General features: G+C 46.3%; 2 protein-coding genes and 1 non-coding gene across 4 annotated transcripts in view; 1 reads left to right on the forward strand and 2 right to left on the reverse strand.

Annotated features, from left to right (window-relative positions):
* The window catches only part of GNB1L (G protein subunit beta 1 like), a 59,243-nt gene extending 42,542 nt beyond the window's left edge, over nt 1-16,701 (reverse strand). Inside the window, exon 1 of one of the 2 annotated variants that reach the window (XM_040465103.1) lies at nt 16,611-16,701. The gene's annotated coding sequence lies outside the window, so the exon portion shown is untranslated. Of the gene's footprint in view, nt 1-14,024; nt 14,114-16,610 lie in introns of those variants that run through there. The other variant, XM_040465104.1, reaches the window with a different exon arrangement.
* Nucleotides 1,525-1,597, forward strand: TRNAK-UUU (transfer RNA lysine (anticodon UUU)). Its single transcript has one exon. It is a non-coding gene; the product is annotated as a tRNA-Lys (tRNA).
* On the reverse strand, nt 12,141-16,707 carry RTL10 (retrotransposon Gag like 10). The gene is given in 5 exon segments (XM_040465102.1): nt 12,141-13,298; nt 13,300-13,336; nt 13,339-13,780; nt 13,783-14,483; nt 16,611-16,707. Coding segments are annotated over 4 exon segments (1,200 nt in total). The 5' UTR covers nt 14,245-14,483; nt 16,611-16,707; the 3' UTR covers nt 12,141-13,039.
* Between the last annotated feature and the right edge of the window lie 10,891 nt (nt 16,708-27,598).

Genomic DNA, 27,598 nt, shown 5'->3' on the forward strand with positions numbered 1-27,598 from the left:
CACAGAAGCCAGGAGACGGTGGGGTGTCTTTAAAGTATTAAAAGGAAAAAAAAAATCCTCTATATCCAGTAAATTCTCTTTTGGGAATGAAGGCAAAAATATTCTCAGATGAAGGAAAACAAAGAGAATATCTCACCAGCAGATATAGCCTAAAAGAAATACTAAATGAGGTTCTACAGCTCAAAAATAATGAGAACCAGAAAGAAATATGGGCCTTCAAGAAGGCAGAGGAAGACAAACAGTAAATATCTGGGTAAATATAAAAGCAAAATTTCACCCCTTAAGTGAACATGTATATTACTAAAATAACACTGTCTGGTGGGGTTTTCAGTATGACAGCTATCACATGAAGGCAGGAGAGTAAGAGGACCTATATGATTGTAAGGCTTTGATATTTTACTTGAAATGAAAAAAAAAATTAACTCTAAGAAGACTGTGAAAGGTTGAGAATGTACGCTGCAATCTCCAGAGCAACCATTAAAAACATAGTATATAATACAAAGAGATACAGCCAAAAGCCAATAGAAAAATTTAAACAAGAGTATTTGAAAATATTTAAATAATTCATAAGGAAACAGGAAACAGGGAGAGGGGAACCAAAAAACTAGAGGAAAAAGAGAAAATAACAAAACGGTAGACCAAAATAGAATCATATCAATGATTATAATAAATATAAATGCTCTCAACGTGTTAATTATAAGATCCAACAATGATAAGCTATTTAAAAACAGATCCAACTAGAAGTTATCTGGCAGAAACCCACCTTAAATATAAAAACACAGATTAAAAGTAAAAAGATGAAAGAGAATTACTATATGTACAATAAGAGAAAGTTGGTTGGAGAAAATATATTAATATCATGGAAAGTAGACCTCAGAGAAAGGAATATTATCAGGGACAAGGATACATAAAAATAAAAGGTATCAATTCATCAAGAAGATATTAAGAGTGTTAAATATGTACTCAGTTAATGACAGAATTTCAAAATGCATGAAGGAAAAACTGATGCAACTGAAAGCAGAAATAAACAAATATGTAATTATAGCTGGAGACTTAAACACGTCCTTAGTAATTAGCTGAATAAGTGGCCAAAAAGTCATACAGAACCCTGACTAATAAATACTATCTACCTACGTGACCTAGTTGACATTAAGAGAACACTCTAACAGAAAAACACATTCTTCACAAATGCACATGCAATATTCATCAAGATAGACCATATCCCAGATCATAAAACAAAACCTTAAAAAATGAAGAAGAAACAAAAGCATACAAAATATATTCTCTAACGTTATGGAATTAAGCTGGAAATCAATAGTGGAAAGGTAAATGGAAAATCTCCACATATTTGGAAAATGAATAATACACTTTTACATAACCGATTGGTCCAAGAAGTAGTCAAGAGAAATTAGAAAGTATTTTACATGCAATAAAAATGAAAACCAAAATAATCAAAATTTTTAGGATGCAGCTAAAGTGAGGCATGGAGGAAAATTTATAGCATTAAATGTCTACATATGGGGTGCCTGGCTGGCTCAGTTGGTAGAGCATGAGACTTTTGACCTCAGGGTCATGAGTTCAAGCCCCATGCTGGGTGTAGAGATCACTTTATAAAAACGCCCACATTAGAAAGAAAGAAAGGTCTCAAATCAATGACCCAGTGTGCACCTTAAGAAACTAGAGAAAGAGGCTCAAAATAAGCCCCAAAGCAAACCAAAGGAAGAAAATAATAAGGATAGAGCAGAAACGAATACAACAGAGAATAGTAAAGCAACAGAGAAAAATCAACAAAATCAGAGATTGGCTCTTTATTTTATTTATTTAATTTTATTTTAGAGAGATAGAGAGAGCACATGAGTGGGGGAGAGGGGCTCATTCCCTCTGGAGAGAGAGAGAATCTTAAGTAGGCTCCAATGCTCAGTACGAAGTCCAACTCAGGGCTCAGTCCCACAACCCTGGGATCATGACTTGAGCTGAAATCAAGGGTCAGATGCTCAACCGACTGAGCCACCCAGGTGCCCTGAGATTGGTTCTTTAAAAAAGATTCATAAAATTGATAAATCTCTATCTAGACTGACAACCACAAAAAAGGGGGAAAGAAACAAACTATCCTCATGAAAGAAGGATTATCACTCAAGACACCGACACACCACCAACATTAAAAGGGCAGTAAGGAAATGCTATTAACAACTCAATGCACAAAAACTCAACAACTTAGATGAAATGGAACTTAGGGCCACAAACTACTAAAATGGCTACAATAAAGAAGAAAATCTGACAAAAACAAGTGCTGACAGGAATGTGGAATAGAATTCTCATATATTGTTTATAAGGATGTAAAGTGGTACCAGCATTCTGGAAAACAGTTAGGTAGTTTCTTACAAAATAAAATATACGTGTATCATATTCCTGGCAATCCTACCCCTAGGTGTTTACAGAAATGAAAACTTATGTGCAAAGAAAAGCCTGCACATGAATGTTTATAGCAGCTCTGTTCATACTGCCCCAGAGGTCCAACCATGGGTGAACAAAATACTCTTGAGCAATAATAAGGAACAAACTATTGAAAAACACAACTAAACAGATGGCTCTCCAGAGAATTATGGTGAGTGAAAGGTTACATATGGCATGAGCCTAGTTATATGGCATTCCAGAAAAGGCCCAACAAGGTAGAGAGCACAGATGGGCAGTGGCTAGGGGCCAGGGGTGGGGAGACAGGCTGACTACCGAGGGGGAGCAGGAGGAAAGTTCTGAGGTAATGGATCAGTCTCCATGTCAGGATTGTGGACATGCTGGTGTGCGCAGGTGTTACGACTCACTGTAAGTACATTTCATAATAATGATCATATTAATAACAGATGCTTAGGAGTTCAATCTGATATAATAAAAGGACTGAAGAAATAGACAAACAGGAGAGAGCAGACAAATCTTGCATGCAGGAAAATTCCAAATAATTTGTATGGATATTCCGCCCTCAAGGATGTGGAACAGAATTCCCACCCCTGACGCAGGGGCTGCGCATACTGACTGCCTTCCTAAGAGGACAGTCTGCAAAGGGAGAGAAAAGAATAACTTTAACAGAAAGGAAACCTGACAACCACTACCTCGGCCAGGTGACCAAGGTCAACATCAACAGTGATGTCATTTTGACAACATGTACCATTAATATGTGATGAGACGGCACTTTACCTTTGAGGTCTGGCTCCCAGAAACCCACAACCCGTCTAACTGTGAGAAAAACACATGACATATCCTAGCTGAGGAACACTCTACAAAAGACCCAACTGGTACCCCACAAAATTGTCAAGGCAATAATAAAAATAAGGAAAGTCTAAGAAACTGTCACAGGCCAGAGGAGACTAAGGACACATGACAACTAAATGTAATGTACTGTCCTGGATAGGATCCTGGGACAGAAACAGGACATTAGGTAAAAACTCAAAATATCTGAATAAATTGGGACTTAAGTCCATAATGATGTAGCAATATTGGGTCATTACTGTGACAAATGTACCATGCTAATAATGTAAGATGTTAATAAGACGAGAACAGGGCTCAAGCATGCACTAGGTCACTGCTCTTGGCCATTTTCTGGAACGTTATTTTTTTTTAATATAATATATTTGACAATATTGTGCTGTTTTTTCTTGAGCTACAATTGATTTGATTTACCACTAACATGCTATGAAAACCATTTCCTGCTTAGACTTTTCTGGCTTATAGCCAATTTCTATCTAATTCTACTCAGGTGACTCTAAACAGATTTAATGCCAATTTTTAAGTGTTTATCCCATTTAAAATAATACGCCATCTTATTATGGTGCCCTAATAGATTTAAATTCATTTAGTGTCCCTAATATAAGGTAGGCAGTATTCAGTTAAGGAAATTAGCCGATGACTGTTACCATCAGCAGCAGCAGCAGCACCATAGTTACTTCTAGAAGCAGAGTAGCATGCCAGGGAAAGAAGGCAGCTCTCCACCAGGCTGACCAACTCATTCTCTCCTTGAAGTACACAGCCATCCTAGTGGGAAGCTTCTGAATTGGCTGGTCCTTCAGGCTGCAGGAACAGAGACCACTCACTTTATACTTCCCAGGCTACACCTGGAACCAGAAAGATGCTCTCTGGACAGGCCCATCCTGAGTGCTGCCTTGTCACCCTCCCACCTTCCTGATCAGGACAGACTATAGCAAGAATCCCAGAACTGGCCCCTCGAAGCCACATCACAGACACAGTGACCTGGGCGGTCTAGGCCAGGTCACTGGGAAACTTCCCAGGGCTGCTGCTTCATACCAGGGAAGTGGGGTTCTGACCACTGCCATCCACAGTCTTTGAAATGCAGGGAGTCCCAGGGGAGTCAGCAGGTCCACATAAGGGCATCAGAAGCCAGCCTACAACTTAGGATAACCCCTTTGCAAGTGCTCACCCTATTGCTGAGTCTCCTGGAGGTCAATATCTCTCCACGGCGTTGGCTCACCACTCAAGCCAGGGGTGGGGGCAGCCCACTGAATGATGCCCAGGCCCCAGAGGGGTGATCCTGCCATAAAGAAGGCCAAGGGCACAGTCCCTTCCAGAGAGCCCAGACCTGCCCATGTCAGCTTTAGGAAAGCATGTCCAGAGGAGACAAGGGAAGGAGCAATTCTGCTGGGATAGTAAGCTCTCTATCCCATTACATACAGCTCATGGCCACAAAGAACTGGACACACTCCCTGGGCCAAAGAAAGCATGCTGCACCTCCCTGCTTGGGCCCCATGGGCTGCCAGGCACAAGCCCAGCCTAGAAGGGACCTGGGTGGGTTGGGCCAGCCCTGGCACCAACCCAGCCTGTGCCCACAGCAACCCTCCCCGGCCCCGAGCCAGGGAAGCAGGTTTGCTGGGGTAACTCAAACTTCACAAAGAAACCATTTCTGGAATGGGGCTCCGTTTGGCTATTCGGAGTCAAAGGCGCACTTCATAGCTTCTTTCCAAACCCTATGCATTGTCAGGGCCCTTTCCCCTTTGAAGCCTCGGTGAGTGATTGAAGCGTCTACTTTCTGAGGGGCAGATAGCACCGGGCTGGTAATCTGACTCTAAGCCTGGGGATAAAGGTAGTTTGTTTCCTCTCAGCCCGTCTGTCAACACCTCCTCAGTAATTAGCCCTAATTATTACCAAGGGCCAGCCTCCCATTCGGTTATTAAATCAGAAATAGTATCGTGGCCGGGCATCTGTCAACGCCCGACTGGCGACCTTGGATTCATTGAATCCTCTGTCAGTATCCGTGGCTTCAAAGATGCAGATCCTGGGGAGGGGTTCCGGGGACACAGTGCGGCCAGCCCTGCCTGGGAGGGAGGGTTGAGGGGAGGGAGGACATGGCCACGAATAGCCCTGGCCTCGGAGTCCAGGGGGAGGTGGGAGCCAGGCACCATCCCTGCACCCTCCTTCTCCCTGGGCAGCAAGTGCACACCGCAAACATGGCCATCTCCACCTCCCCAGGCGACTGAGGGAACACTGTGTGTATGGTGTGGGGGTAGGGGGGTGTAAGGCATGCCCTCCAGCAGCCCTTCCCCTAGGGGACCAAAAGCCAGTCCCAGGCCTGCTTGCCTCTGGCATAGCCATCTCCCAGGAGCAGCAGGTGGTGGTGGCCTGAGGCCCGGCAGGGTCCTGTGCTGGCTTTTTTCTTGAATGCACAGGTAAAACAGCCAAGCCCTGGGGCCAGGAACCCCCTCTGAGCTTCAAGTACAGCCAGGACATCTCCCCATGGACCAGAAAGTCCACAAACAAGATCTGGGGGACAGCTGTAGAAACAGGCTTCTGTGGTAGAGTCAAGGGTGCTGCACTCCTGAAGGCCTGGGGAGGTACACTGACAGCCACCTCCATCCTTTGCCTGAAGCTTCTCGTTCTGTCCAAAAGCAGCAAGTCACTTGCTCCATAACTGGAAACCTTCTGCTCCCACAGAGCTCAGGCATTCCTGGCTCCTCGGAGGGGGAAGATTTACCCCCTCAGGCAAGAGTGTGCCAGGTCCCATGGGAGCTCCTTGCCTGCAGTCAACCACAGCAGTGTCCCACACTGTGTCTGGACATTCACCACTCCCCTCCCCCCAGGTCCGCAAGCACCCCTTCTGGAAGGGCCCCACCGTGTTTGGAGGGGAAGGCAACAGAAGCCAAGTTACAGCCACATCCCGTGGGACCTGGCTCCTCTGCTGGGGTCAAGGCCCACGTGGTATGATGGGTGACCAGGTAGAGGTGAGCATGACCCTCCCACCAGCGTGCGTGTTCTCCCCTGCCACAGCACAGCCAAGTCCCTGCTGGGTGCTCTGCCAGTGCTCCCACACTGGCAGGGCCAGGCTGGGCTGGCTGGGGCAGCAGGAGTGAGCTTTATGGACAAAGGCACAGTGATATCTGACAGACTAGCAGCTGCGGCATATGAGGTGTGAACGACCAGTGTGCCCCAAGGCCAGCAGAGGCTTCCTGAGGCCGGGCCACTGAGGCCAGCAGTTGCACACTTCTCCTTGGGACCAAGAGACAGGCCAATCTTGCTGGACCAAAAGGAAACGCCAGGGAGGGTGGCTGCGGGGCTGCAGGGCAGGCAGGCTGGGCAGGCAAGGCCGCTCCATAAACAGGCACCTCAAGCTGCAGCTGAGGATGCCTGTCACCCCCAGGAGCAAGTCCAGGGAGCTTGGCAAGACAGCAGGAAGGAAGTCCTACTCGGAAGCATTTTCAGCCAGCCTGCCCCCATGAACTTACAGGCAGGGGTGGGAACTCAGCCAACAAAAGGCCAGCAGCATTTTTGTCCGTGGTGAACACACGGAAAAGCTTGTTGTTTTACAGGAAGTGTGACCATTCCCATGCACCAGTGCCAGCCTCTGGGGCCCACTTCCACCAAGAGATCTGGTCCGCAACAGCAAGCTGCCCAGGGCTGACAACAGCACCCAGACAATGCTCATCCTTAGGCATGGAATGGGGACCAACCCCCATGGGCTTATGCCCAGGCAGCTCCTCTGAACCTGATTCCACTTGAAGAGGGGGTCCCTAAACACAATGGTGGTAATGCATTTTCTGACAGGGATCCATGTGTTTGCTCCTATGACAGAGGCTACCTCAGGCAGGGGGGTCCTCCCCCCCCCCCCCCACAACTCACAGATGTGCAAATAACATGCCTACAGATGCACCGCATGCTCAGAATGGGCTGTAGGGTTCTGTGCACATACACGTGTCTACGTGCACACATTCACAGGGAAGGGAAGGACAGGGAAGGACCGGGGACAGTGAATGCAGTCCTGAGGGGCCTGCTGCCTCTGAGCTCATGTGAGGCAGAAATTCTCTCCATTACACAGGTGGCAAAATGAGACTTGCCAAAGTTCAGCATCTTGTGCGGGCCAGAGGGGGATGGGATGCAGGACACAATGACAGGGACCAGGAGGCCACAGTGGGCATTGTGAAGTGGACACCTAGAGCAGGGTGGAAGCACAGGGGCAGAGCTGTACTGGCCCTGGGCTACCCTCCTGGCCACCACTATGCATGGCTCCCATTTGCACTCTGATTTTCAGGGGAGGAACATAGGGTCTTGGTGGTGGAAAGGCTGCCATCTCCCAGAGGACAGCACCCTGGATTGGATACCTGGCCAACTCCATGCTTCCTGGCTTCCCCTACCCTGTAGGCCCTCACAGGCTGCCCACCTCCCTACTCGTGGCCTTCAGAAAACCTTGGCTATGGTGCAAAAGTGTCAAGGTGAACAACACTGTGCACTCAGGACTTCATGGGGCTTGAGATGTGGCACTCCCAGTGGCCAGGAGGCATCCCTGCGCTGACTACACAGCACCTGCACTTCGCCACCTGTGTGGGAGAGTGTGGGCTCACTGTCAGCCCAGGCCCCCTGTTGTTCAGGCACATAGAGGGAGTGCAGCCCAGGATACTCCTCTCCACTGTCTGGTGGCCCCACCTGGCAAGTGGATGAGCACCCATCACACACAGGCCCCAACCCTGGCTGTGCACCCCTGAGGCCAGGAGAGAAGGAATGGGCTGCCAAGGGCACCCTGCAGGCCAGGGGCTCTTCCCAGGCTGTCAACACCGTTGTAACAGAGATCATGTCACCCACCTACAAATGAGGAAAGCACAGCCCGAAGAGAAAGTGAGCTCAAGACTCCCGCCGTCCAGGACAGCATGCTTAGCCAGGCAGTCCACCAACATGACGCCCCCGGCTTAAGAAATGACCACTGCTGGAGCCAAGCAAGGAACACACCACCTCTGTGTTTACGATAATATGGGTTTTTAAAATTAGACAAGACAATTTAAAGAACAGGGTGGGGAGGTAGTGGGAATGTTTCTCTACCAAATAATGAAGACTCACTATAAAACTAGATAATTGGTGGGGGACAGACTGGACCAGAGAGCCAGGTATGTATGAGAAAGATGGCACCTTGTACACATTGGGCCAGCACGGCATCCTGAACCTGATGCTGGCAGGTCCGTGATGGGATCCTCTACTGGTTAGGGCAGAATAGGTCACACTGTGGAAAACACAAGCCCCCAAACTCAGAAGCTCCACACATCAGATTACATGTCCAGCACAGGTGGGCGGAGGAGCCCTGCTCATCACTGGCCATCTGATGGCCACAGCAGAGCCACGCCATTAGTTACAAGCTAACTCAAGAGTCGATGTAAACGGTAAAACATTAAAACTGGGAAGTATAGGGTAATGTCTGTACCTTCAGGTACACAAAGATTTCTGAAAGAAGAAGAAAAAGTTCCCAGACGTTATTGGGCATATCCTGCTGCCATGGCCTGGAGGGGCTCTGCACCTCAGCACTCAGCGATGCTCAAAGGGTGCTCACCACAACACTGTCTGCAATAGCAAAAATGAAAAACAAGAAATCCACCTTGGCCATTATTATGGGCAAATAGTGCTTCCCCCTCCCCCCACCCCCAAATTCACACTGAAGTTCTGACCACCACTACCTCAGAGGGTGACTTTATTAGGAGACAGGGTCTTCAAAGACGTAATTAAGGTTAAATGAGGTCATATGGGTGGCCTCTAATCCCATATGACTAGTGTCCTTATAAGATGGAGTTAGAGCACAGACGGACAACCATTTGAGGACACAGGGATAAGATGGCCATCATAAGTCAAGGGGACAGACCTCAGGAGAAACAACCCTGCCAACACCTTGATCTTGGGCTTCCAGCCTCCAGAACCGTGAGGAATACATTCTGTAGTTTAAGCCATGCAGCCTTAGTAAACAGGCATCTTCCCGTGGGTATTGACAAAGGCTGGCCCTACTTCGGTGATGGCTGCACCACTGAGCGTCCTGTTCATCTTCTCCATGCTGACGGCCCCACCTCACGGGGGGATTAGCTGCTTATCCCTCGAACTTAGGTGTGGTTTGGCAGCTTCCTTTGGGCATGGGAATGGAAAAGGAGGGACAAGTATCACTTGTGGTTCGCTGTGGTCTTTCCCTTGCCTTGGTGGTTTTGGAAAAATGGGTCCAGTGAGCTCCTGTCAACATGGTTCCTTTGTAACAGGCAGAGGGCACCCCAGCTGATCTGTGACAGGTAAGTGGTGAGATGTGGGAGGTTTTTACTGCAGCACAATCTGGCCCATCCTGATTGTTATGACAGGACAACAGCTCTATTTACGTTGTTCCTCACTATAGAACCATGGGGCTGTTTGCAGTTCTGCTGTTAATGCAGTGACTGCCCACTAGGCAGTCAACAGGGGTCAGACCACTGCGTGGGTTTTATCTCAATCCTCCCACTACCCTATGAGGTCAGGTGACAGCAAGGACCATGAGTTTGCAAGTGGAGCTCAAGTCCATGCTCTGAAGCCCTACACCAAGGAATACACAACAGCCATCTGCGTGTAGGCAAGTGATCAGGGTCTGCACGCTTAGAAATGTTATGTGGGTGAATTGTAGTATTGTAGTATTTGATATTCTCACCAACAAGAAAAAGCCTATTTCTCCATGTCTTCCACAATTCTGGATATCTAGAACTTTTAAAGTCCTGGATCACAGGCAGAAAAAAAAAATCACCATACTTCCCTGTAGTACTTTTATGATTTTTCAAATAGTGAAATCTTTAGTCCATCTGGAGTAGAGCCTGGCAGAGTGAGGTGGGTATCCAGTTTTACCATTTTCCAGATGGCTAACCAGTTGTTCCAACTCCTTTTAGTGAATAATCCATTTCAGCCCCATTAATTTGAAACAATAACTTTAAGCATGAACTAAATTCCTGCATTTATTTGGCTTTATTTCAAAGTTCTCTATTCTTCTCTGTTCATCCATCCACACCAAATTTCAAGTAACTTCACTGCTGCAGCTTTATAAAAAGTTCTGTATCTCATAGGACCTTATCCTTAATACTTCTGGTGTTAAAGTTTTCCTTGGAGACATGTATGTTAAAAACCCTTCCACAGAGCTCACAAATATCCTATCTTTAGGAAATAAAATCTCCAGGTATTTCCAAGGCAAGTAAAGGACAGACCTGATGATCTGGTAGGTAGACCCAAGCACATCAGCTGGACCCTGAGCATATCCAGCAAACACTTTCAGACTGTCCTGCGCCCAGGAGCACCTTCCTCCATCTCCCATGTGAGAGCCAGGAGTGGCGAATGGCCCAAGGATCCTCCTCTCATCATGCATGGCAGGGCCTTCTCCTTCTCCCCGCTCAGAATGGGAAAGGAGCTAGGTCACTGCATATGGCCAAAGACGGCACAGCATTGGCTGGCAGTGAAACTATCACTTTGCAATACCATATGCACTGCCTATCTACAAGGCCAGGCCAGAGCCCTCCCACCCTCTCCTGATCCCACCCTCACGTGGCCATTGCCATTGAGACCCTGACCTCCTTTCTTTTCCTTTGTGGCAAGGGCTCAATCACAACAGGAGACATTTTCCAAATTAAAACATAGGTCACCTAGGCTCTCCACACATCCTCTTGGGCCTGCGTTAGGAGAGGTGGCCCTCAGGAGAGGTATGCCAGACTATAAACCAAGCTTGCAGAAGCTGTCTGGGGCCCAAGGGAGAAAAGGTCCACAGGGCCAGAGGGGCCAAAGGAAAATGGCAATCTTGAGCTGACGGGATTCATTTCAGGTCCACTAAATGTAGATGAGAAAGGTGGCCGGCGCAGATGCCAGCAATAGTGCGGGCGTCAACTAAGTGACTCGGCCATCATCCCAGAGAGCAACTCCAGGTTCTACTGTCAGAGGCATCTTACCAGCTCAAACAATATCGCCAACAATATCAGACCTATTGGCAGGCCAGGGAGTGGGAAGCAGTCTGACCTGGGTCTACAAAAGGAGGGTCCAGACATGAGCAATAGTAGAGGGGCAGCAGTGTATCTGGGGCTGGGCTACAATGTGCAGGGATTTCCCACACTTGATCAGAACCAGGCTGCACAGTCGTTTCTTCTGTGGGCTTGCTTGTTTGCTTTTCAGGTTGTATCAGCTTCCCACCTATTTCTAAGATTTTCAACTGTTTTATTTACAAGCCAACTGTGCCTTAAAATAGCTCATGCTTAAAACCATGTGAACCCAGAGCCTTTTAAAGTGATAATTACTAAATAATCCCAATGGTGTCTATTTTACTTAAAAATTTTTACCAGATGTTTGCTTACTACTGTTTTTTCTCTAAAATAGTTTTAGTAGCAGTTCATGCTTCCACTTTATTTGTTCTTCCTACTTTCCTGGAAAAGTGTTGTTTCCAGCTGTAAAACTAAAGGGGCTTGACACTCTTGCCTAACTGTTCATCAGAGTAGGTGCACTGTACCCATCCTGTGTTAAACTTGGCTTGAGGGAGCTTCTGAGCTCAGTTCTCATTATTAGAAAACCCATCCTGTGCAGAACGGATCTTTCTTCATTCCAATCCTCTGGCCCCTTGGCCTCACAGCTCTGGTCTGCTTCCTGCTCCTTCACTCCAGCTCTAGGAAGTCAGTTTTCAAGGCCACATTCCACCTGCCAAGACTCCCATTCCCACCTATTCAGCCCAACTCCTTCCTTCAACCAGATCCTTCGATTTTCAAAGCCCCACCCACCAGAAACCTGCAACACTGAACCTAGAGTGCTCATGGCTAGGGCCTAGCCTGTTCTCAACAGAACAGACAACAGTGCTTCTGCCAACAAAATAAGGGCTCTGCTCATCAGCTACCACCACACCACAGGATCAGCCATGGATTTAACATGTTTAATGAGCACCAGTTGTGTACCAGGGACACAAAGCTGATTAGGATGGAGCTCCTGCCCTAGAGGCTCACAATCTACCCAAAGATACAAGTCATTTATAGTGTTATGGTTTAAGTGTTGAGTCAGCAATGCCCAACAGTGGGCAGGGAGGCAGGGAATGCTGAATAGCAGAAAGTGGGAAGGCAACAATGGGCAAAGGCACTGAGACACAGAAATTCATGCCAACTTCTGAAAACACCAGGTGTTAACTACAATGTTAATATACAGAAGGGGGAAATGCTTGGAACTCAGTTAAGACTGGCAAGGAGGCTTGTATCCCATCTCCCTAGCTGTCCCAGGCTGCTGGTATACCCATAGGGAAGCATCTTTCTCTGCCATCCCACTAGTACTAAATGATCAAAGTGGCCACTTCCTCCATGCAGCCTTCCTTAAATTCTAGCCCAGAGGACAAAGGTCACAGAGAGCCAAGATGGGGAAGGGGGCCTAAGTACAGATACCATCCGGGGACAGATCTAAACAGGGCTGGCATGGCAGACCCAGTCCAGTCTAGCCAACACTGAATGAGGGATCTGGGGAGGGGGTGTTATGAAGACATACAGATATCTGAATGGGGACTGCTGTATGGAACTCTGTCCAACTAATGGCAATGCAGCTGGCAATGCACAGGGAGGCAGCCTCTGGGTGACTGGAGAAGTCAGAGAATGAGGAGCACATGGTAGAGCCCAATATTCTGCTATAAGAGGAGGTGGGATGGTGAGGACAAGGGGGCTGTCTGTGTTCAGACAGGGCAGAGCCCAAACAGGTGCACCTCCAATAAAGCAATAAAACAAGTGGCCCAGCAATAAAGCAAGTGGATAAGGCAATACCTGGCACACTATGGCTACAGTCATCTGGCAATGCCATTCTGTCCTGCTGGGGCACTGTGGGGCTTTTCAGCTATGCAGGCCACTTCATCACAAGGGGCACTACTGAATCTGCCTGGACTGTGTTCAGAATCCAGGGCTGTGGGGTAGGGAGCAAGAGAAACTGCTAGCTCTCTTGGGGTCTCTGGGGTGTCTGCAACCTGCTGAGGGGTACTTAAGGATGCCTTCTGGTCTCCCTCTGTCTTAGAAACTTCCTCCTTTGTCTTCTGGGTTTCTGGACCCTGGCGGAACTGGATCTGGTTTCTGGGTAGGCGGGTTACAGATCCTGAAAGTGCAGGGACAGGTGCGGGGACCGCCTACCCTGGCTGGGATGAGGCTGGCCTCACAGGACCAGCATCAGCCCTGCATGCGGAACTAGACAAGGTGAGGGACTCCACAGACCCAAGGCTGCTCTCCTTGGCCAGCTGCTACTCAGGGAGACCATTTCTGGATGTAGAGTTGGAAGTATAAACAGCAAAGGTGGCCACAGCAACTGGGACAGCACCCACGTTGAATGCCAGGACCTCCGAATACCTAGCTAAGTACTGCCTCACCACAGGCAGCTGCGGGGCCACTGGTGACTGGCTTAAGGCAGGGGCCAGGGGGCAAGGCGCTGCAGCATGGTACTCAGCAAAACTGTTCAGGTCTTGAATGACATCCTCGAGATCCTGGCAGAAGAGCTCATAATCGTCAGGAAGGGGCAGGTCCCCGACGAGGTAGGGGGGGGTGCTCATGCCCGGGCTTGGCCGGTCGGGTGCCCAAGGATCTCACAGACGTGACTGAGGTTGTCCTGACAGTTCTCAAAGCAAAACGACATGTAATCACCCAACTGAGCCCAAAATCGGTCCACAAGCCATGGGGAGTCATCAAAGGTGCCTGGGTCCAAGCTTGGCACCTAGTAGAAGTCCACGCTGAGGGGCCATGGGCTGGGCATGCACAGAGCCAGGGGTCCCCTTTCTGTGAGCTTACCACCAGGAGCACTGCTGGCTGTGCTCTTCTGCTCCATGGTCGTATGCACGCATACGGGGTCCCCACAGCAGGGCCGCTCAATCCAGGGATCCACTAGGGGGGCATATGTGACCCCAAGAGAGACCTGGTCCATCTGCTGCCAAGGGTGTGTGTTGGCATAACTGGCTGCTGCTGGGATGGGATTGCAAGGGCCGTGCCGATGGCGCCAGCAACAGGGCATGCTGGGAGCAGAGGGGAGCTGCCACACCAACTAGAAGAGGAAGGGGGAAGAAAGGAAGAGATGGTGCAGTGGGGAGGGTGGGCAAGACTCAGCAGGACAGAGATGGGCTGAAGAGGTGTCTGGCAAACCCAGATGTTCCAGGCAAGTGCTGAGGGTCAGAGGAGCTGACAGCTGTGGCCTCAGGAGAGCTGAGAAGAGCTGATGGGACAGTCAGATGCAGGCCACCATCCAAGGCAATCCTGTCCAAAAACAAGGTGGGGAAGAGCGGGAACTAGGCCCAACCATCTCCACCGTGCAGCAAAAGGAGGCAATACGCAGGCAAACCCCAGGTACCCCACTAGGAGCTGTGACTGGAAGGAGGGCCCAAGAGGCAGGCCTGAGAGGCCTGAGAAGGTGGGCAAATGCCACCTGTGATGTTTCATGGGCAAGGTGTGATGGCAGATGCTATCAGTCCCAGGAGAAGGAAAAGGGGCCAGATCAGAAGCCCCTGGGCTTCCTTGGACAGCCTGGCTGGCTGTCAGGGATTTTCAGAAGAACAACAAAAGCAACCTTTAACTGAGTGCTCTATCTATGGCAAACACTGACCCCTTGATGAGGCTGATACTCTTATCGTACCAGAGGCAAAGTGGTGAGTGAAGTCACTTGTCTGCAGCCACACACCAATCAGTAAGTGACCGAGGCAGGTGAACCTGGCTCTAAAGACCATATGATTAACCACCACACATCACCATGCTGGTTATGAACTATGTTTCAATCCACTGAGAAGGAGCCCCCAGTCACCCCAAACACTGTGAGCGTTAAGTAAGCAGACCAGGTCACAAGATTATTTTACGTCAAAGCACTAAGAGCTTGGAAGGGGCTACCTGCATGCCAGACAGAAGCCTGGGGTCCCACTATTCTCTGGTGCCCACCAGCCTCTCTCTACCCATGCTTTCCAGACTTACCTCACCACTCAGAGTCCAGCGTGCTGACAACACCACCCTCATCCTAAACACCACCTCCCTGTCCTCATCCTTGTCAACAGCACAGGATCCAATCCCTCAAGTTTAATCTCACTCGCTGTGTCTTCTTTCACCACCTCAAAGTCACTCCAGTAAAGGGCCTGGAGGGCAGTGGTCATCAACCCTGAGCAGTCCAAAGAGCCCTGAAGTGGGAAAGGAGGCTGCAACCATCACCAAGTACAGTTCCCTTCCAATGCCAGGAGCCCTCTCTCAGGGCTCTCCCACTGCCTAACCTGACAGTGGCCACTTCCCAAGTATCTCTGCAAAGGGAGGTCCACTCACAGCTGCCACAGAACACACTCTGCAACCCCTCCACACATATCCCAATGTTCCATCTGCTCACATCCAGGGGCACCACGGTCTGCACACACCTTTGTGCACAGTTGCCTATGTGTTTATCTACCGCTGCCCCCACCAGAGTGAGTTCCTCCAGGGAGACACAGCTCTGCTGATCTTTCTGCTGAGCACCTCCCAGGGTGGCCTGCAGCATCTGAAGCTGCTAGGGCCACCAGCACCTACTTCTGCCACCTAAGCATTCAGGAACCTCTCAGGTATGGCCCCTACTCTGGGGGATGATTCTTCCACCTGAAAGCCTTCCCATCCTAACAGAGAAAAACAATATAACAGAGCCTGCCAGCAACAGTGGCTCAAGTGGCAGCACACAAATGCAATCCACTCGGGACTCCAGTCCAGTTCCTCATCAAGCTCTGAAAACCAATGACGATGAACGCCAGTGACCACGAACCACACTCCAAGCTCCTGCCACCAATCTAAGGTTAAGTGCCAGGCTGCGCACAAAAACCACATCCCATGCCCAATACACAGTGCACTACCCAAGTCTCTGCCCTGGCTTCCTCCCAGTCCCAAACTCCTACCCCCGGTCAGAACCCTAGCTGTCCCCTGCCTGCTCATCAGCATGCCTGTGTACCCCTGTAGCATCAGGGTGAAGGCTCCCCTGCGCCAACCAGCCAGCCCTGCTTGGCCGTGAACCTTCTTAAGCTTGGGTCTCTTAACACTTTTGAGAACCTTAGCCCTCCCACAGCTATTAGTTTGTTGATCCCTCTTCCTTCTCTCCCCACCCTAACACTGAGGAATTTGGGCCCTTCTGGACTGCACAGCGCTTTACTCAAGGAACAGGTACCGGGACGCACACGCATTTGCCTCTGCAAAGCCAAAAGCCAGCACCTACAATGCTGGAGCGTTCTCAGCTCCTAGGAGACCAGGGACCCCGGGGGTAGAACAACTTGCCCAAAGCTTCGCAGCAAGTGGAGGGCAGACCACTGCACCACCCCCTTCTTAAACGCCATGCAGGAAACCGCGGGGATATGAGCTCACAAGTCCCACTGCAAAAAGAAGCCGACCAACCTGAGGCTCCACGAGGCGTCTGCGAAGAGGGTCCACGGATCTGCGACCGGAGACTACGGACCCGTCTCCCTCCCAGGGCGAGACTCCCAAGTGCCACCTAGAAAGCGCAGAACAAGATCGGCCGCCGTGAGGTGAGAAAGGGCGCGGGGGACACCTTCGAACACAGCTGGAACCACCAGAAAATGACTCCAGGCTCTCCCCCGCCCACGGCGCGGACCGAGAAACTGAGGCCCGCCTTTCCGAAGGGAAACAGGGACCCAGTCTGAGGGCTCCGAGCGCCTCTCCGCTGACAGGAAGTTGGGAAGGACGGAGGGGCGGGGCCCCCGCCGGGCACTCGGGTTCCCGCCGCCCCACTGACCCTCCGTCCAAAGTCTGCGACACCCACTCCAGCAGGGGCTAAGTTCCAAGCCCAACCACTTCGCGCAGCCACGCCCCCAGCGTGCGCGTGGCCGCCCCATACGTCCCCGCGCCGGTACCCGGCGCGTCCCACACTAGTCTCCCTGTAGGGCTGCGCCTGCGCTGTGAGCCTTGAGGCCCATAGCTGCGCAGGCGCTCTCAGGCCCTGCCAGCGCGGCAGTGAGGCGCGGGGGGTGATGGGAGCGCGCTCAGCCCCGCGACGCCGCGCCAAGTGCTTGGAGCAGTCCAGGCTGCGCGGGCAGGCGTGGGGTGGCCAGGGCCGGCGGTGTTCAGCGGGCCCGCGCGAAACGCACTGGGGCTGAGGAATGGATAGCAGGAGGGAGGGACGGGGCACCCAACTGGCTCTCCCAGGGATGTTGGAGCCGTTGCCACTGCCCTCAAATCAGCTGGGCCCTGGGGCGCTACCGAACGTCTGGAGGGTTGCTGGGAACAGAGCCCACCAGGGAGGGTTTGGCCATAGAGGGCCTTCGGCGCTTTGGTGGAAAGTGTCTCTCACCACCCAGCGCCCCATGCTTGAAAGTGGGGCCTGGTTCTGCCTACGTTCTGTGCGGGAGCCAGAGGGCAAGGCTGGGCTGGCCGTGAGGACGCCCCACCTGGGTGCCTAGAGGCTGGTAAACCGGGGCCTGTAAGTTTTCTAGGGGGTGTGTTTGTGCTGCCCTACCCGGGTGGAGGCTAGACTGAGAGGACAATGAGGGCAGGCTGCCAAGGCCAAGTTTGCTCCCCAGGAGTGACATGCTCATTCAGCACCCAGAGACTTTGGGAAAGTGAGCAGAGCATGAGGTTGGGTGCTCCTCATGTGCACCATCCCACGCTTCCTCTTCCAGTGCTTACGGCGCCTAGACAAGAGGTGGGAGAGGGTATCTGCCCCTCGGATACCTAATGCCCTGTGAGCCAAGGACCTGGATGCAGGCCAGGAGTTATTGGAGCCATCAGCAGCCGAATCCCCTGGAAAGAGATGTTTCTCAAGGCGAACACATGCCTAAGAGACCAGCTCCCTTTCTGCCCTGGTCTAGTGACTCCTTTCATGAAACTATCTCTGAAATGTTATCTGCATTTACACCCAAACTCACTCTCTTTGATCTTTGAAACGCGAATCAAAGATCACATTGTACCTTTACTTGGGTCTGTGGGGCTTCCAGCCACCTCGGCCAAAAATAATAAAAGTGGCACCCAGCCAGGAAACGCCTCCTTGAAGTGTGAATGAAACTTGTATTTTTCGGTTGTATCTTTCCTAATTGACCTGATAATTTAAACTTCCTGCCTCAAAGGAGAGGGGGAGTTCCTGACAATTTGGCTTACCTCAGGCACTAGGCAGCTAAGGCCAACTCCAGGCTGGTCAGCAGAGAGCAGGCAGTATGCTTGTGTCAAAAACTAATCCAACTGGGCCAGGCCATCAGAAACCACTTTTTTTTGGTTCCAATTGCTTTTTTTTTATTCAGGCCATGTTCTATGTATATATTTTTAAAATTGTAATAAAATATACATGTCATAAAATTTGCCCTTTTAAAACCATTTCTAGATGTACAATTTGGTGGCATTAAGTATATTTACGCTGTGTGCAACCTTCACCACCACCCATCTCCAGAACTTTTGCATCACCCCAAACAGAAACTGTACCCATTAAACACTAGCTCCCCACCACTACCCCTGCCCCAGCCTCTGGTAACCTCTATTCCACTTTGTCTATGTTAATTTGCTTATTCTAGGTACCTCATAAGTGGAACCATACATTATCATTTCATTTAGAATGTTTAAGACATTCATGTCGTAGCACCTGTCAGAATTTTTGTTCCTTTTTAAGGCTCAGCAATATTCAATAATATGTACACATAACATTTTGTTTACCCACTCAACTGTTGATGGCCACTTGGGTTGCTTCAGTCTTTAGGCTTTTGTGACTAATACTATTAACATGGGTGTACAAGTATCTATTAGAGTCCTGCTTTCAGTTCTTTAGCTATATATCTAGGAGTGGAATGGCTGAATCATGGTAATCCTATGTTTAACTTTTTTAAGAAACTGCCAAACTTTTCCAGAGCATCTGCATTATCTTATGTTCCTACCAGCAATGCACAAGTTTTCCAATTTTTCCACATCCTCACAAACACTTATTCTTTTCTGGGTTTGTTTGTTTGTTGTTGTTCAAAAATAGCCATCCTAATGGGTATGAAGTGGTATCACATGGTTTTAATTTTAGTGACTAGTGACTCCCAACATCTTTTCATTTGGTTATTGACCATTTGTAGCTCTTCTTAGGATAAATGTCTGTTCAAGTCCTTTGCCTGTTGGGTTTTTTGTTTTGTTGTTGTTGAGTTGTATGTGTTCTTTGCATATTTTATATATTAATCCCTTATAAGATATATGATTTGTGAATATTTCTCCCATTCTGTGGTTTATCTTTTCACTCTCTTGGTTTCCTTTGAGACACAAAATTTTTAAATTTTGATAAAGTCAAATTACCCATTTTTTTCTCTTTTTCTTTTGGTGTCATATATAAATCATTGCCAAATACAATGTTGTGGAAATTTCTGCCTGTTTTTTCCTAAGAGTTTCATAGTTTTATCCCTTATGCTTACATCTTTGATCCATTTGAGTTATTTTATATATAAATTGATATAAGATAAAAGTCCATCTTCTTCTGTTTGCATATCCAGTTTTCCCAGTACCATTTGTTGAAAAGACTGTCCTTTTCCCATTGAATAGTCTTGTAACTCTTGTCAAAAATCAACTGATAACATAAGCAATAGTTTATTTCTGGGATCTCTATTTTATTCCATTGATGTCTATGTTTGTCTTTATGTCAGTCTTAAAAAAAATTTTTTTTAGGAGCGCCTAGGTGCCTCAGTCAGTTAAGCGCCAGACTTTGGCTCAGGACATGATCTTGCGGTTCGTGGGTTCCAGCCCCACGTTGGGCTGAGCCGGGAGCCTGCTTCAGATTCTGTCTCTCAAAAATAAACAAATGTTAAAATTTTTTTAAAAAAATATTTATTTATTTTTGAGAGAGAGAGACAGAGCACGAGCAGGGGAGGGGCAGAGAGAGAGACACACACAGAAACTGAAGCAGGCTCCAGGCTCTGCACTGTCAGCACAGAACCTTGATGCGGGGCTCCAACTCACAGATTGCAAGATCATGACCTGAGCCAAAGTCGGACGCTTAACCGACTGAGCCACCCAGGTGCCCCAAAATGGAATTGAGGGACACCTGGATCAGTCAGTTAAGTGTCCAACTCTTTTTTTTTTTTAATTTTTTAATGCTTATTTATTTTTGAGAGAGAGAGAGAGAACGGGAGAGGGGCAGAGAGAGACAGAAACACAGATTCTGAATCAGACTCCAGGCTCTGAGCTGTCAGCACAAAGCCCAAGGTGGGGCTTGAACTCACGAACCTTAAGATCATGACCTGAGCCAAAGTCCAAAGCCCAAACAACTGAGCCACCCAGGCACCCCTCTTTATGTCAGTCTTGACTACTGTAGCTTCATGACAAGTTTTTAAATCAGGAAGTGTGAGTCCTCCAATTTCATTCTTTTTTTCCCAACATTATTTTGGTTATTGGGGATCTTGAGATTCCAAAAATTTGTATTTTGAGGATCAGTTTTTCTATTTCTAGAAAAAAAGACACTTGAGATTTTGATAGAGATTGCATTTAGTCTCTATATCACTTTGTATACTATAGATATTTCAGTAATATTAAATCTTCCAGTCTGTAAGTATGGGATGTCTTTCCACTTATTTAGGTCTTCTATAATGTCTTCCAGTGATGTTTTGTAGGTTTTAGTGTGCAAGTCCTTTGCTTCTTTGGTTAAATTTATTCTCTTATATTTTATTCTGCTTGATGTTACTGTAAGTAGGATTGTTTTCTTAATTTCCTCTTCAGATTGTTTGTGGTCAGTGTATAGAGATACAGCCTTTTTGTGTATTGATTTTGTATCCTGCAACTTTGAGAGTGCATTTATTAAGTCTAGCAGTGTTTTTGTGGAATCTTTAGAGTTTTCTAAATAGAAGATCATATCATCTGTGAACAGAAATAATTTCAATTCTTCCTTTACAATTTGAATTCCTTTATTTCTCTTTCCTGCCTCATTGCTCTGGTTAGGACTTCTAGCACTAAGTTGAATACAAGTGGCAAGAACAGGCATCCTTGCCTTGTTTCTGATCTTAGAGGAAAAGCTTTCTGTTTTGACCATTGAGTGTGATGTTGGCTGTGGGTTTTTTGCATATGGCTTTATCATGTTGAGGAAGTGTCCTTCTATTCCTAGTTTTATTGAATGTTATATCATGGAAAAGTATTGAGTTTTGTCAAATGCTTGTCCTATATCAATTGAGATGACCATGTTTCTTTATTTCTTTCTATTGATACAATATACTACATTGATCTTGAAAAATATATATATATATACACATATATTAATGACTTTAACTTCTCTGTGGGCTGGGTTCTTAACAGGACCAATTGCTGCCTTTTCACCCACACAATGAGGCGAGCTAACTTTGCTGAACCCACCAAGTGGGCAACATGTGAACTCAAGGTTTCATTGGATGATGAGGCAGGAGTCAGTCCATTTCACAGATGGGGAAGCTAGGCTTCATGAAGGCCAAGACTTACTTGAGGGATGGTACACTTGAGAGTCCCTATCCAACTAGCAGCCCCTCTTTGGAAATGCACCCTCTTGTGTTGGGTGCTGGATGTGAATGTTTGAATTAGGAAGCCCCAAAGCAGTGGTCAGGCAAGGGGCATTGGAACAAGGACTTTGGCTGTAAAGTGTTGAGGGTTGATGTTGGCACTGCATCCCCAGACCAGGAAGGCAACAAGGAAGCAGGGACCAGCTACCTGAGAAAGGTGATGCCAGCTGCCTGAGGACTGTCAGCCTCTGAAGCCTATCTGTGCTCCTGGCACCTGGACCTTCATCAGGGGCCTTTACCTAGAGCCTGCTGATAGATGTGTGAGCCCAGAAACAGGAATGCCAGTGTCTCTCTATTCAGCCATCACCTTTCTCATTTCATTCTACCAACATTTTCCCTAAAAATATAGAGCTGAATCCTTTGGTGCCTTCTCAAAGGTCCCACTTTCCAGAGAAGGGTCTCTTTCCTGTCCTGTTGGTAGGGCTGTGCCCTAAGTGATTAGCACAGATGCCTCAGAGACCCTTCCAACTTAGCCAGGCAGCTGGGCACCTGAGCCTGGTGCCCCTGGGGTTCCTTGTGCTTCATTGTTATGGACTGAATATTTGTGTCCTCCTAAGATTCACATGTTGAAATCCTAACCCCCAATGTGATGGTATTAGGAGATGTGGCTTTTGGAGCCCCCATGAATGAGATTAATGCCCTTATAAAAGAGGCCCTACACAGCTCCCTCACTCCTTCTGCCATTTGAGGGTCCAGGGAGAAGTCAGCTGTCTATAAACAAGAAAGTGGGTCCTCACCAGACATCAAATCTGCTAGTGCTTTGATCTTGGATTTCCCATCCAGAACTGTGAGAAATTAATTTCTGTGGTTTATAAACCACCCAGTCTATGGTATTCTCTTAGAGCAGCCTGAACTAAAACAAGCTTTGGGAACCCATTGTTGTCTTTGTCAATTTCTTTTTTTTTTCCTTTAAAGTTTATTTATTTGAGAGAGAGAGAGACAGCATGAGTGGGAGAGGGGCTGAGAGAGAGGTAGAGAGAGAGAGAATCACAAGCAAGCTCCACACTGTCAGGGCAGAACCTGACAGGGGGCCCAAATCTGAAACCATGAGATCATGACCTGAGCTGAAACAAACAGTTGAATGCTTAACCAAGTAAGCCACCCAGGTGCCCCTATCCATTTCTTTACATTCCCTCTCCTCTCTCTCTCTCTCTCTCTCTCTCTCTCTCTCTCTCTCCCTCCCTCCCTCTGTCTCTTTTTAATGTTTATTTATTTTTGACAGGGGAAGGAGGGGTGCAGAGAGAGAGGGAGACAGAAGCAGGCACTGCACTATCAATGCAAAGTCTGGTGTGGGGCTAGAAATCAAGAACTGTGAGATCACGACCTGAGCTGAAGTCAGATGTTCAACCAACTGAGCTACCCAGGTGCCCCTCTTTCTCTTTCTTTTTAAATTGAGGTAAGATTTACTTCAATAAAATATACAGATTTGAAAAGCACAGTCACACAAATTTTGCACAGTAAGCTACCACCACACACAATTAAGCTATAGAACATTCTGTTACCCAGAAAGTGCTTCCATTCCTCATAGACATTGTTCTGACTTCTACTGCTTAGCTTTATTTTGCCTGTTCTGGAAGGTTTTTTTGGTTGTTGTTTTGTTTGTTTGTTTATTTGTTTTTTAAGTAGGTTTCATGCCCAGAGTGGAGCCCAACATGGGCCTCAAACTCATGACCCTAGGATCAAGACCTGAGTTGAGATCAAAAGTTTAATGCCTAAATGAGCCACCCAGGCACCCTCCCCCCCCCCATTCTGGAACTTCTTACACATGGAATCCTATAGCATGGACTCTGTGTCTGACCTAGTATTTGTAAGATTCATCTATGTTTTGGTTGCATGTGTCTCACATTTTTTTATTGCTGTATGGCATGTTATTGCAGGACTATGCAATTTGTTCAGTCATTCTCATGTTAATGGACATTCACATGGTTTTTAGTTTGGAGCTATCATGAATGAAGCATGAGCATTCTTGAATAAGTTCTTTTTGTGGACATAGGGTTTCATTTCATTTGGGGGCGATATCTAGGAGTGGACTTTATAAGAAGCTGTCAAAAGTTTTCCAAAGTATCTGAAACATTTTTAAAATTTTTTTAAGTGTTTATTTATTTTTGAGAGAGAGAGAGAGCAAGTGTGAGTTGGGGAGGGGCAGAGAGAGGAGACAGAGAATCCGAAACAGGTTCCACGCTGCTCATGAGGCTCAAACTCATGAACCGTGAGATCACGTCCTGAGCCAAAGTTGGACACTCAACTGACTGAGTCACCCAGGCGCCCCCCCCCAACAAATATCTGGAACTTTTCACTTCCTCTAGCAATGCGTGACAATTTCAATTGCTCCACATCCTCATCAACATGTGGTATTGTCAGTCTTTTTAATTGTAATCATTCTGGCAGGAATGGAGTGGTATTTCATTGTGGTTTTGATTTCTCTGATAACTAATGATGTCCATGCTTTTATGTGGTTGCTTGTCATCTTCTATTAATTTATAAGAGTTTTTCATGCATTCTGAATTTAAAAATGTTTGTCAGATATGTGTATTATATATATGTTTTCTCAGCCTGTCACTTGCCTATTCATTTTCTTAAAGGTATCCTTTGAAAAGCAGAAATTTCCCATCTTGGCAGCTAGTGCTTTTTGTACCCTAAAAACTTAGCTACCCTAACATCATGAAGTTTCTTCCTATGTGTACTTCTGGAAGTTCTATTCTTTTAGCTTTTACATGTGAATCTGTGGGTATTTTGAATCAATTTTTGTGTATGATGTGAGTTACAAGTTGAAATTCATTTTTATCCATACGGGCATTCCATTTTCTAGCACCATTTGTTAAACAAAACAAAACAAAACTATCCTCTTCCCAACTACATTACCTTGGCACTTTTCCAATTACTACATTTGTGTGGTTCTACTTCTGGACCCTCTACTCTGTTCTGCTGATCTTTGTCCTTAGGCAAGAAAGACACTCTCTTACTTATTGTATTAGCTTTAGAGTAAGACTTGAAATCAGATAGTTAAGTCCTCCAATTATTTGTTCCCTTTGCAAAACTATTTTAACTATTGTAGTCCTTTTAAGACTTCCATGCAAGTTTTAGAATCAACTTGTCAATTTCTGTGAAAAATCAGCTTCTCAATTTCTAATGATATTTTTTATTAGGATTGTGTTGAATCTGTAAGTAAATTTGGAGATAAGGAACTTCTTAACGATATGAAGTTTCCATTTCACGAACAGATTATATCTCTTTGCTTGTTTACGTCTTCATTAATTTCTTTCAGGAATTGTTACAGTTTTCAGTGCACAGTTTTGCATATATTTTGTTAAATTTATCCCTAAGCATTTTATGGCTTTTCATGCTATTGTAAATAGTACTTTAACATTTTTTCAATGTCTAGTTTTTCTTTGCTAGTATGCAAAAAACTGAAATTGACATGTTATCTTGAGCTCTTGCTAAATTCACTTATTAGTTCTAGTAGTTTTATAATTTCCTTAGGATTTTCTATGTATGTGACCCTGTCATCTACAAATAAAAACAATTGTGCTTCTTTTTTATGTATATGACACTTGCATATTTACATCTATATATAATGTGTATATGCATACACACATATATGTACATATACCTCTCTGATTTTTTTTTCTTTGTTGCAGTGGCCAGGACTTTCAGTAAAAAAGTCCAGTAAAAGTGGTAGGAGTAGGCCTCCCTAACCTATTCTTAATCTTAGAAGGAAAATGTTTGGTCTTTGACCATCAAGTCTGGTGTCAGCTGCAGCTGTTTTTCATAGATGCCTTTTTATCAGGTTGAGGGTGTTTCCTTTCAGTCCTAATTTTCAGAGTTTTGTTTTCTCATAAACAAGTGTTGAATTTAGTAAAATGCTTTTACTCCATCTGTTGCTATGATCACAGTATTTTTCTTTTTTTTTTCTGTTAATGGATAAATTACATTGATGGTGTGTCGAATGCAAAACCACTTTGCATTCCTAGGATAGATCTCACTTGGCAATAACGAATTCTTTGTATGTATTGCTGGGTTCAGCTTGCTCATATTTTGTTGAGGACCTTTGCATCTAAGTTCTTGAAGGATACCGATTTGTAATTTCCTTTTCTTAGAATGTCTTTGTCAGGTTTTGATATCAGGGTAACACTGGCCTCATAAAATGATGGGAAGTGTTTCTTCCTCCTCTATTTGCTGAAATAATTGGTGTGATGTTGGCATTATTATTATCTTCCTTAAATGTTTGACAAAATTCATCAGTGAAACTCTCTGGGCCTGGAGTTTTCTGTATGGAATAGTTTGTAATGAAGAATTTAATTCTTTTAATAGATGTGGAGCTTTTAATATTTTATACTTCTTCCTGTGTAAGTTAAGGAATCCGTCCATTTTTAAATTGCCCAATTTAGCAAATTAAATTTGTTCATAATATTGCCTTATTTTTAATGCCTATAGACTCTGTAACAATGCTTATTCTCTCATCCCTGGTATTGGTATTTTTTTTTCAAATAATCAACATTTTATTTTATTGATTATCATTTGTTTTCTATGTTGATTTTCACTTTTATATTTATTATTTCCATCCTCTTTCCTGTGATCTGAATTTGCTCTTCGGCTGCTACTGCTTTCTTTAGGAGGTTGCATGAGTCAGGGATCATGAACTCAAGTATTTTTTTATTTTTTATTTAAAAAAATTTTTTTAATGTTTTTATTTATTTTTGAAGGAGAGAGAGACAGAGCATGAGCAGGGAAGGAGCAGAGAGAGAGGGAGACACAGAATTTGAAGCAGGCTCCAGCCTCTAAGCTGTCATCCCAGAGCCTGATGCAGGGCTCAAACTCACGAACTGTGAGATCATGACCTGAGCCAAAGTCGGATGCTCAACCAACTGAGCCACCCAGGCACCCCTCAAGTATTTTTTTAAACACAAGTAGTTTTCTTTCTTACACAAGTATTTTTTCTTTTTAACACAAATTCTAAAGCTATACATTTGCCTCTAATGACTTCATTAGCTGCATCCCAGAAACAACGTGTTATGTTTTTTTTTTTTAACGTTTATTTTTGAGACAGAGAGAGACGAGCAGGAACGGGGGAGGGTCAGAGACAGGGAGACACGGAATCTGAAACAGGCTCCAGGCTCTGAGCTGTCAGCACAGAGCCCGACGCGGGGCTTGAACTCACTAACCGTGAGATCATAACCTGAGCCGAAGTCAGCCGCTTAACCAACTGAGCCACCCAGGCACCCCAATGTGTTATGTTTTTATCATTAGTTCAAAATATTTTCCAATTTCTCTTGTGAGTTCTTTGGTCCTCAGATTACTTAAAGTATGTTGTTTAATTTCTAAATATTTGAGGGATTTTCAAGATATCTTTTTGTGATTTTTTAAATGTGGTTTTGTCTCAGTGTGTGGTCTACTTGGTGAAAATTCCATGTTTGCTTGCAAAGAATGTGAAGAATAAAACAAATGTGAAGACTGATGGTGGGAATCTGGTACAATCACTTCAGAAAAACTCTTTAGCATTCTTATAATGTTTTTATTGTTGCTGTTGTTGTTTGAGAGAATGGGAGAAAGAGACAGAGAGAGAGTGAAGGGGAGAGAGGCAGAGGGAGAGAGAGAATTTTAAGCAGGCTCATGCTCAGCATGGAGCCCTATGCAGGGCTTGACCCCACGACCCTGGGATCATGACCTGAGCCAAAATCAAGAGTCAGACACTCAAATGACTGAGCCACCCAGGCGCCCCAGCATTCTTATAATATTAAACATATACCTACCATATGACCTAGCCATTTAACTCCTAAATTCATATCCAAGAGATATGAAAACATATATCCACACAAAAAGCTGTCCATTAACATTCATTGCAGCTTCACTAATAACAGCCAAAAATGACCCAAATGTCCACCAATAGGTAAA

Source organism: Herpailurus yagouaroundi, unplaced genomic scaffold (assembly GCF_014898765.1).
Source record: "Herpailurus yagouaroundi ecotype Mexico unplaced genomic scaffold, PumYag 545, whole genome shotgun sequence".
NCBI classification, from domain to species: domain Eukaryota; kingdom Metazoa; phylum Chordata; class Mammalia; order Carnivora; family Felidae; genus Herpailurus; species Herpailurus yagouaroundi.